Source organism: Simochromis diagramma, unplaced genomic scaffold (assembly GCF_900408965.1).
Source record: "Simochromis diagramma unplaced genomic scaffold, fSimDia1.1 OVJJ01000302.1, whole genome shotgun sequence".
NCBI classification, from domain to species: domain Eukaryota; kingdom Metazoa; phylum Chordata; class Actinopteri; order Cichliformes; family Cichlidae; genus Simochromis; species Simochromis diagramma.
In genome coordinates this window covers 14913724-14925497 of record NW_024386792.1, presented here as the reverse complement: position 1 = coordinate 14925497, position 11774 = coordinate 14913724, and the positions used below count along the sequence as shown (strand labels likewise).

At 38.4% G+C, this 11774-nt stretch overlaps 1 protein-coding gene across 2 annotated transcripts; it reads left to right on the top strand.

Annotated features, from left to right (window-relative positions):
- Positions 1–523: 523 nt before the first annotated feature.
- On the top strand, positions 524–11757 carry LOC120729219 (probable ATP-dependent RNA helicase DDX5). 2 transcript variants are annotated; one of them, XM_040024761.1, is made up of 13 exons: positions 524–740; positions 2966–3146; positions 3302–3398; positions 3510–3643; positions 5394–5459; positions 5908–6049; positions 6142–6302; positions 6552–6724; positions 6994–7104; positions 8019–8080; positions 8183–8242; positions 9681–9902; positions 10907–11757. In XM_040024761.1, exons 1-13 carry the CDS (start codon positions 700–702, stop codon positions 11356–11358), a joined length of 1902 nt encoding a protein of 633 aa, XP_039880695.1. In that variant the 5' UTR covers positions 524–699; the 3' UTR covers positions 11359–11757. The 2 variants fall into 2 exon arrangements, with proteins under 2 accessions (XP_039880695.1, XP_039880694.1); XM_040024760.1 differs by having other exon boundaries at positions 2963–3146.
- The last annotated feature ends 17 nt before the right edge of the window (positions 11758–11774 follow it).

Below are 11774 nucleotides of genomic sequence, written 5' to 3'. Positions count from 1 at the left end.
CACACCAACAAAACACATATACGTGATAAATCCCATGTAAATTCCATTAAATAAACACACTGTATCTAAGAATTCAGGCAAAAGAGTTTTAGAAAACAACATATTTCCAGTTACCCAAACATCATGCCAGTAAGAGATCACAGACTTGTTTTTGAATGTGGACCGTTTTAAAGGTTTACATTATAAACATCTGTATATACTCAATTGCCAGGATCTTTGTTAGGTCTAATGGATGTAAAGGATGTCTAGTTTTTTTGGAAGGATTGTAGATTTTTTTTTTTTTTTTTTTTACTTTATTCACTTTGGAGGAGGTAGTTGCACTACTGTTCAATTGTCATACACTTCTCAGAAAAATGCTTTTGAAAAATGCTTTTACTGATGTCAACGGGACGGATAAAGGAAAGATAGAAAGAAAGCAAAGAAAGCAGGTTTGTATCAACTGTAGAAATAAACGTCACAGTCCTGAACGCGAACATAAAATAGTACCACAGCTAATACGAATGAAAAACGCGCATTGATACAAATGTTATCCGTCCCGTCTGACCTCGTTTCCGTCTCGGTAGACAGACTTTTGTCTGCCGGCATTTTCTTTTTATTTCGCCGGTGCGCTTTCAGCTCGTAGATTTTTTTCGCCTGTTTTATAGGCCGGCAGCTGATATTTCTTCTTATCCCATTTTTTTCACTGCAGTCTACAACACAATGCCAGGTTTTTCAGACAGAGATCGTGGCAGAGACCGAGGGTAAGTGTGGGTTTCCTTAATATTAGCAAAAAATGCCAAGTGTAGCATTCGGCCGTTGGCTGCAGCGCTGTCTTACGTGTCAAAACAAATGTCACTGCGAGGGTTTCGTGGTTTATTGTCGCCTTTCTGTTAGTAAGTAAAGGCGTGTATTAGAATGTACGCTTGTTTCTATGCGGGCGGCGCCCTGTCAGTGTAATGTAATCCATTTCCTTGCCGTTTGGAGATAAAATGGCAGCGAACGGCGACTCCGTGTCGGCGTTTGCACGTCAGCCTTCCCGTTACCGGAGCATGTGACGCAGAAGTGTCTTCTCTTGAGAGTGCAAGATTTATGTCGCTGAGGCCCAATTTATTACTAAAGAGTCGTTTTCTGTCACCGGAGGCAAAACGAAACCTCATAACAGCCCCGTTTAACCGTGTATTAACCGGGTCACGTCAGGCTCGGTGATGTGACATGTTATTGTTTATGCGGAAGCGGTATTCAAAGATGGCTCCGCATAAGCGGTTTGAACCTGTTCAGTCTGTACAGCATTCATAGTTGTATATGGGTTTTTAATGTTAGTAAACCTGGTGTTGTATACATATACTACAATAACATAAAGTTAAATATATACATATAATGTGGGACTGTTTATGAAACATTTTAATTACAATTTTTTTGTCATTATTTAGCGTTTGTTTTGGTTAAATGTACTTGTGAAATGACAATTAAATAAATGCCCATTTAAAAACAAACAAACAAACAAAACAGAACGGCAAAGGATTGAATTAAGCGGAAAGAACATAGATAATATACTGAAAAGATGCAGCCTGGAGCTTTAGCCTATTCAGTACTAGGTTTCATCAAAAACGAAAGCTACAATGAATAAATATTCCTAAATAAAAAAAACATATATATACATAAGTAAAAGCCATCGTTTCATAAAGATGATAATTACAGCTTCAAGTTTTATTTACATAACACATTTTAAACCAAAGGACTTTAAAATTAAAATATTTTTTAAATGGTTTATGTGAGAGAGACAATCTTAACTGCTTTATCTAATTTTTTTTTTTAAGTAAATTTCATATGTAATTATTAGCCTGTTATACGTATGCATTTGACATAACAGCTTCTTGTTGTTTGTTGGTTTCTGGTTGTCCTGACCACGCCTGTCTAAAAGATTAGTTTATTGACAGTTAAGGGTGTAGTTCTTAAATTTCTGCCATGCCCTACTTAAAAAGCTGAATTGTTCATATACCAATTTTTAAAATCAATTATTAAGTATTTTAAAAAGGGATCTAAATCTTATTTTGTTTAAATAGAGGTGCAATCATTAGATCGTAAGGTGGCATCTTTCATAAGTTTGTTTGTTTTTTCCAAAGCACTGTATGTGATCTCCTTCGGCAAAAAGTCTGTCTTTGTTTGTTTGTTTTTACGCTGTCTGATTATTTAAGTTAAAAAAAGTATATTATAATAATCTAAATTACACCATAAATACCAAAATGAGCTTAAAAAAATAACTTGTATTTCACAGTGCCAGTTTGTATTCTTTGGCTCTGGCTAAAACCTCTAAAAAAAAAAAAAAAAAGTGAAAGTGAAAAAATTCAACCTACAAATGTTTGGTCCTAAACTTGTATTTATTCCATTTAATGAATTTCTTTGCTGTCATTTATTTCATCTATGGGTACTTTTTGGTGAATGCTGTTATTTTCAAAAACAAAATGCAAAGCATATCTTCGATCATATCACTTTTCCGTTTTCCCGAAATTCCACAGGTGCTGATTTTCTGTAAAGTAAATATTTAAGTTTTAGAAACTAAGTGGGCACAAATACCCTCTTCTTCCAGTAAATAAATACATGGAAAATGGATATAATAGAAAGATTGTGTTTTGTGTAACAAATGCCTTTATATTTATTTTACAAAGGCTGTTTCCTTATAGTGCTATAAAACTGTGGAGACAGGAAATACATCTAGCGCTGCGATTGAAGAAATTGACCAAACAGGCGAAAACCTCAGCAGTGATGCTGCGATTAACTTCATTCATAGTTTAAGCCAACCTGAAAAAGTCCAGACTGCAGTTATTTAAACAATTGCAGTGTTTCATTTTGCATCCTTAAGAATATTTCTATAGGAATGGCTGAGCAGTTAATTGTTATTTTAACAAAAGGGTACTTTGTTTTCTTTTCTTTCTTTTTTTTTTATACGTGGCATCTTTTTTTCTTTTTCTTTTTTTTTCACAAGAAGATATGGCGGTGGGCCTCCTCGTTTTGGTGGTGGTGGAGGAGGCAATAGGGGTGGACCTCCTCCTGGAAAGTTCGGCAACCCTGGTGAGAGGCTGCGAAAGAAGCACTGGAACCTCGATGAGCTTCCCAAGTTTCAAAAGAACTTCTACCAGGAGCACCCAGATGTCACCCGCAGACCACTTGTAAGGCCTGATTTTGCATAATTTTCTCTATTTTTTTTTTTTAACTAGGAAAAAAAAAACATAAAATGTAAAGCTCTTAAAATTATACATGATTTCAGTGGGTATTGCTGCTTTAATGTGAACTTGTGTCTTTTTATTTCCTTTTGGAATTCCAGCAAGAGGTCGAACAGTACCGAAGAAGCAAAGAAGTGACTGTTAAAGGCAGAGATTGCCCCAAACCGATCGTAAAGTTCCACGAAGCTGCATTTCCAAGTGAGTACAAATTCATGCTGCTTAAATAATTAAGAACTGCCTGTCTGCTCTATTACCCTATGCTGATATTTCAACTTGCAGCTACTAAACTTGCATGTCTTGCTTCCTCAGGCTACGTTATGGATGTAATTGTCAAACAAAACTGGACTGAACCAACTCCAATCCAGTCTCAGGGGTGGCCCGTAGCCCTGAGTGGCAAAGACATGGTTGGAATCGCTCAGACTGGCTCTGGGAAGACCCTTGCAGTAAGTGTTATACAGTTAGATTTTTTTTTTTTTTTTTTTTTTTTTTTTTTTTAAACCATTTCAGCCAAGATGGGGAATAAAATTAATGGTGCTATGTGGTTACTTTTGCTTTCCAAAGCATTTTAAAACATAATACAGTATAGAATTTTTTGCAGCATGATTGGCTAAATTCACCAAAGAGAAAAACATAATAAATTCTTTATTCTGTCATTTTGTATTATTTAGTACAGCCATTTAAGGCAAGGTAACCTTACTGCACCACTCACTAGGCAAAATTGAAAAAAAAAAAATGTGTATAACACTGTTGATATTTTTTAAGGTGACAACAGTGAGTGTATACAAGTTTAAGAGTGGCTCCGTTGAGACTGACCAGATGCTATGAGTTGTAAAATATCCATTTTGGACAAAATGTTTTGAGTTAAAACTAGGTCTGGGCGATATGGCCTAAAATGCATATTGCGGTATAATTTGAAGCAGGTGCAGTAACGATATATATCGCGATATATTCTTTTCTTCTGTATAACATATTTTCCACACTATAAGGCACACTTAAAATCCTTTAATTTTCTCAAAAATCGAGAGTGTGCCTTATGTATGAATTCTGGTTGTGCTTACTGACCTCGAACCGAAATTTGTTAAAAAATGTTTTAGTACAACTTTGGTAAGCTGCACTATACGGCTGCCGTAGTGAGGAGCTTCGTGGAGTAATCTGGATCCAAAACTCCGTCCCCTTCAGGTCCCAAAGTCAAACGAACACTGAGAGTTAAAAACGGTCTAAATTCTTTCATCTTTAATAAAATCATCAGCATTGCTGCTTTATCGGGTGTAACAATTAAGTTTAACATCCATGAAAACAGAAGTTATTAAATTTAAAGGAGTTACAAGTTAACAGGAAGTTAGCTCGCTAGTTTACACCTAAACATGACATAGTATGTTCTGACTGAGACATTTGTGAAACTAATTAAAACGCACAGCTCTGCTACCACTTCCAATATAAATGAAGACAGAAAACTAAACAGCAGTGGCGTTTGCAGGGTTACTGAAGTTGGACTACCTGGTATATAATGTTGTACTACGTGATTGCTAGCGACACAGCTATGTTAGCATAACATTAGCACAGTGAAGCTGGAGGATGAACGCCAACTTTTTTTCCACTCGATAAAAGTTAACGTGAGGGATTCTGGTGGTCAGGGACAAATGCAATCGCATAGCAGGATGCTATATACGGGCCAAACTTCAGTCAGGAGAACAACTGAGATTATTCATCCACAATACGAGGTTAGTTATTAATATACTGCAACAATATGGGAATAGAACAGCTGCGAGAGAATTCAACATTAATGAATCACTGTTACGGAAGTGGAGGAAGCGCAGTTTTTGGCTTTCCCCATATTTCAAAAGTGCTTCATCTCTTTGCTATGACTGTCGCCCGCCATAATTTGCAGATGATAATGGTTTCGACCAAAACAGGCGCAGCTTGATGACATCATCAACATGCGCTATTGCGATAGAGTCAAAATCTCTATCGTTGGCCAAATTTATATCGTTTCTATCGTATATTGTTTATATCGCCCACCCCTAGTTAAAACCATGTTAACACTGCTGTCTTTTGTAAGAAATTCACAGCACTGATGTTATGGCGATATGGAGATATGGCAGACAACTCTTTATTCTTTCAAAACACTGATGTTACACTGTTATGTTAATAGTTGCATTACGTGCAAGATTCACTCCTTTTTGTCCTTTTTAGTACCTTCTGCCTGCAATTGTGCACATCCAACACCAGCCATTCTTGGAGCATGGAGATGGGCCTATTGTAAGTAAAAAAATATATTCATGTTGTCTGTGTAAATATACAAATCTTGCTGTGTAAAACAGCCAATTCCATCCTTTTGACTGCCATTTTGAAATCTGAAAATCTTTCCTCCTTTGTGTTTTCAGTGATTCATTTATATATCTTGATGCCTTTTTACATCCTCATAGTCTCTACAGTCTTTTAGTTTTTTCCATTTATTGACAAGGCACAATTTTGACTTTAAAATGAAAAAATATTTATATTAAATATTTACATTTTAATTCAAACAGAAAATAATAAAAAAATACATTTTCTTCCATTTATGACTTTTTGCTGCCCATCTACAGTACTTTCAAGACCCACACTTTTTGATATTTAATCTATAAACATGTGTCATCCATATTTGTTGTCATGTGGAAGAACAGCTGAAATGTTCAGACTTAAAAAGAATGTAAATCGTTTTTTTTAGTGCTTGGTGCTGGCACCAACCCGTGAGCTGGCCCAGCAGGTGCAGCAAGTGGCGGCTGAATATGGCAGGGCCTCCCGTCTGAAGAGCACCTGCATCTATGGCGGGGCGCCCAAAGGGCCCCAAATCAGGGACCTTGAAAGAGGTATATTTTCTTTAAAGTTTTTCTTTAAGGATTACAGTTTAATTGTATTGGTTTTAAGTTTAAAAACGCCATTTTCTCGGTTTTTGTTTAAGGTGTTGAGATTTGCATCGCTACTCCGGGTCGTCTCATTGATTTCCTGGAGTGCGGTAAGACTAATTTGCGTCGTTGCACCTATCTGGTGCTGGACGAAGCTGACCGCATGCTGGACATGGGGTTTGAACCTCAGATCCGCAAAATAGTGGACCAAATTCGGGTAGGTTGTTTCTGCTTTTGCGTTGCAGACAGTTAACATTATATTTCTAAGAATCTGTGTCAAAACAGGTTTTCATGCCACAAAGATGGCAACTATTTTAGTGGTTTCTTATGATATGTAATTTGCATAGTCTTTTAAGGGCAAGGGCCTCAAAAATTTGACGAAAGAAGACCTAGAACTGAACCAGAATACATCAAGTAAACCTGTGTTGGTAAAATTTCTTTTTCTTTGTTTTTTTTTCTCTACCAGCCAGACCGTCAGACCCTGATGTGGAGCGCCACCTGGCCTAAGGAAGTTCGTCAGCTGGCTGAGGACTTCCTGAAGGACTATGTCCAGATCAATATTGGAGCACTGCAGCTCAGTGCCAATCATAACATCCTGCAGATAGTTGATGTTTGCAATGACCTTGAGAAGGAGGACAAGTGAGTCAATGCTTTATACCACCCTTAACGAGTGCTTAAACATGAAAAATCCATGTTCTATATTTAATTATGTACTGTAGATAAAGAAAAATGTCTTATTAAATCTAAAATGGCTCTAATCCTGTTGTGTTCATACCATCTTCATTGTATTTTTATCTTAACCATTTAGACACAAAACGTAAATTTACGTGCTTTAAATTGGTAGAGAACTTTATTCAGCCAGTAGATGAATAATGAGTAGACTTTCTCTGTTGTCTGCTTTCTGTAAGACTGATCCGTTTGCTGGAGGAGATCATGAGTGAAAAGGAGAACAAGACCATTATTTTTGTGGAGACCAAAAGACGTTGTGATGAGCTCACCAGGAGGATGAGGAGAGATGGGTAAGGAGTCCATATACTTAATTTTTTTTTTAATCGTATTTACAGTAGGGCTGTGCGATATGACCAAAATCTCATATCCCGATATTAAGACATCTATCGTCCAATAACGATATAAATCACAAAAATGTAACATTTTCTGTAAATTCTGTGAATCTCGGGCAGCTCGACTTGCGTGAAATGTTTCCAGCTGGGCGTTGCGTACCTGGAGTCGAGTGTTTTAACTGATGCATGAAACTATACATTTTTAGACATAGGTTGTAATGGCCGCCGTTTTCTTTGTGAGTACTTATTACACAGCGTGCTGCGGGAAAAAGCCTGTTCTAATGTTTGAGTCTAAGGTTTTGAAAAGTCTCAACAGGATCTTGAGCTTTATTGTGAAAGGTTTATGTGGAACATAAACAAGCAGACACGCGGTGATTTTACCGTTGTTGTTGCTAACGACAATGCATAAAAACAAGCGCTTGTCCGTCCGTAGTGTGGTTATATTAAATATAAGAGAAAGAGAGAGCTTTAAGAAATTAATATAGCCACTAGAGTGACCATCAAAACAATGAATAAATATTGCCGTAAAGAGTTTATTTTGCGACACCACGAAACAAACGATAGCGTAAAATGCAACGATAGACGTTTTAATATCGTCATCCGATATATATCGTTATATCGAACAGCCCTAATTTACAGTCAAGTTCAACAAATATTTGAAGCAACATGTGTCACATTTGCTGTAAATATACATGCAGGTTTTGACCCAGAAACACATAAAATTAAAGTTACTTTAGATAAAGGTTTATATTAACTGCCTAAGTAAGAGCCTATAGGCATTTCAAGATTGCTGCAACACATGCTCCTCAGTGGACTGACAGTGGACTAATCTAGGCTGACTGTGTGTGTGTGTGCGTGTGTGTGTGAGACAGGTGGCCTGCAATGGGAATCCATGGAGACAAGAGCCAACAGGAGAGAGACTGGGTCCTTAACGGTAAGATATATGATTTTGTGTTAATAAAATGGATCTGGGTTTTAATATTGAAACAATCATTGTTACTCTATATTTTACTCAATTTAGTCCCTTTCCTTCCAGAATTCAGATATGGCAAAGCGCCAATTCTCATTGCTACAGATGTGGCCTCCCGTGGCTTAGGTCAGTATGGCATTGAATAGTACTACTTTATTATCAGTGTTACACTTATTTTAAAGAAAGTGCTTTTGCTTTCTTTAACTTTTCTATGCATTTTCTGAGTTTTTCTCACCTTAAGGTGGAGTCTTTGTGGCAGGCGCTAGGCATGACAGTCCCAGGCCTCGAGAGGGAGCAGGATGACATATTGGAATTGCTCAACTGGCTTGCCACCCAGTGGGCCTAGAGAGGTGAAAGCTCTTGTGTGCCAGTGATCTTCAAAAGGCTGTGTGGCTAAGCCTTTGTCTCTGATATGTTGTTGAAAAACGCTCACATCTGTTCTCTGTCCATGGATTTCACCTGACAAATGCCATCCAGCTGTTTCCAACTCAAACGTTAAAAAACAGATATATGCTTGATGCTGTGACTTTTGCCTTGCATGCTGTTGTGTTAGAGAGCGCTGTATTGCAAGTCACTTGTTTGAGATTTGGAACAATTGTTACCTTTCAGAGCTTGTATCACATAGCATGGGTGTGAGCTTGTCAAAGCTTTCAGTTGTTTTCTTTTGCCGTCAAAGTGCTGGATTCCTTGAAAATGGAGAGAGCAGTTTGAAATCATGTCTCTGAAAATTGAGGAGACCTGGCACATGTGTTTAGGGGGTAGTGGGAGCATCTAGTGAGTGGAAAAAGAGAGAGTCAGCTCAAACCAAAGTTCCTCCCTCGCCTGCGTTTTATAGTCATGTCGAGACCTGCCAACAAGAGACATTTTCTCAAGTGAACACTGGCTTCTTGGAAGATCTTGCCTTGATGATACTGATGAAGGGGGTGGGGGTGGTGGTAATTGTTCTGTGTTCGCTCAGGGGTCCCACAGGGTTCAATGTTTGGCTCTTTTTCATGGTTTTTGAAGCGGGCCCCTGTTTAAATTAGTACTCGGTCTATTTTGTCTTGGCAAGACGCGCAGTGCGGCCTTTAATAACAAGTTTCTTTTGAGAGTGTACTGGGAAAAGCCTGGACATGCAAAAATGTACCACTCAATGGTCCTATATTGGCACGAGGAGGCCCCAGTGCATATCGTGGCCCAACTGCGTAGAAGCTCCTGGATGTCACTTGACAATTTGTGGGGGATTTCGCTGCATTGGGAAAGGACTAGTGAATGCATACTCCTTAATGGTAAGACTTAAATTCATTTTTTTTTCTCCCTTGGTTAACAAAAGGGAGAATCATGTCTTTTGATTATGGTAAGCAACTGGAGTGTGCATCGTTTCTCTCTTCCCACAGTAGTATTCCCATGGAGTAGACTTGTACGCAATTCTGATGTTTTAACGTGTTTCCTCCACAGGCTAACAGTCGCCTTTCTTCCCCAGCCTTCCCAGTTGCTAATTTTTCCCTTTGATCTGGCTGTTGTGGTGTGCAAAATCCTTTGTGGCCTCCTTGTTTTGTTTTGCCACACTGCAACACTTTCACAGATGTGGAGGATGTGAAATTTGTCATCAATTATGACTACCCTAACTCTTCCGAGGATTATATCCACCGCATTGGACGCACAGCCCGAAGTCAAAAAACGGGCACAGCCTACACCTTCTTCACCCCCAACAACATGAAACAAGCCAGTGACCTGATCTCTGTGCTCCGCGAGGCCAACCAGGCCATTAACCCCAAGCTGATCCAGATGGCAGAGGACAGAGGAGGTAAAATGTCATTCTTATTTACATTAGGATTTAAACGTGAGCTAGACTTACTGACGAGTAGATACTCAGTTTTTGTTATTGATCAGTGATGTTATTAGAGAGGCGATTTAAAGTGAACCAATTAGTCTTTTCCAAAAAATGAGATCCAAGTATCAGGAGTTAGTCTCTAAATAAAAGTTAAATGGTTTAGACTGCTGTAAACACTCAGTTTTCGTTGTTCATGGACCTATACAAGAGACGGATATGCCTAATATGGTTATTTCAGGCATACGCTGGGACAGCTTCGCCAACACCTTAAGTTTTCTCTCTAGCATCTGGTTGGCACGTCTCCATTTTAGTTCTTTTTGACATTTCAGCATCAAAAATAGGTGATCAAGAATATATTTATTGTAATTATTATAATTTTTATTTCATATTTGGCCATTTAAAACTCAGTTATAAAACTGAAGGTTAGAAAGTTGTTTTTTTTCTTTTCATATTTTAATATATTGATTGTAATTGACTTCTCTCTCTCACCCCACCTTCCGTCACGGGGCTGCACCTACAATTTGTGTGTGTGTTTGTGGATAAGAGAGAAGTGTTATATTCAAGGAAAAGCATAGTAGTTCCACTTTAAATGTTGACACAGCATACAGGTGTAGCTACTCCAGTACAGTCCAAGAATGGATATTAAGAAAGGAAAATAACCATGAAATGTTGCTTATTATAATATTCAAATCTGATTTTTTTGGGGAAAATAAACTGACTTCAAAGTAGAGCTCTAGATTTTTATTATCCTTACTGAACTTTGCAATTCGTTCTTCTATCAGTTATTAGGTGTTTTTCCTTATATTTAGATCTAATAAAGTAATTGTGGTACTTTTTAATTGTGACTTGGTTTTTTTTTGTTTTGTTTTGGGGGGTTTTACGATCTCATAGCAGCCCTGATGCTGGTTTCTGTGTCTTGGTGCCACAGCCACGGTGTTTTAACTCACCCTTCCTTCTCTCTCCTTTGTCTCACACAGGTCGTGGAAGGGGGGGAAGAGGTGGCTACAAGGATGATCGCCGGGATAGGTATTCTGGGGGTGGGAGGAGTAACTTCAGTGGTAGTAGCTACAGGGACAGCGACAGAGGGTTTGGCAGTGGGCCGAAGAGCTCCTTTGGTGGCAGTAAGGCCCAAAATGGTGGCAACTATGGAGGCAATAGTGGTAACTCTAGTGGTAACTATGGTAGCAGCAATTACAGCAACAGCAATGGACAGGGTAATTTTGGCGCTCCTACAAACCAGGTGGGCGGCTTTGGTAACCAAAGCTTCCAGGGTCCCCCTCAGTTTGGGGGTATGCAGAGGGCCACTCAGAATGGTATGAACCACCCACCATTCCCATTCAACTCCCAGCCGCCGCCCCCACAGGCCCAGCAGCAGCCGCCACCACCACCAATGGTGCCCTACACCATGCCACCACCCTTCCCTCAGTAGATATGATATATGCACAATAAATGGAACCAACATGATTTTTGTTTAGTCCTGAAATCTTACAGTATGATGATCATTACTATTATTATTATTAATATTATTATCCTTTGTACTGTTTAACTTTGTTTTGCTTACAGCAGGGTTGGAATTATTCCGTAAACCCAGAGCATTACATGGAGTCATAAATACGTCTCCTATAGTGCAACCATGATTGCTGCACTTTTCCTTGACTATTTTTGGTTTTTTGTTTTGTTTGTTTTTTTTGTTACATTCCTCAGTAATTTATTTTTACTAGGTAATCCAGTGTTTTCAGTTTGTGGTATGCCTAAAGTGATGTTATGGAGATCATCTATAAAAGGGGTGCGTGTGGCCCTTTTCAATAAAAATAAGAAAAGATGGTAACCTTGTGTGTCTGTGTT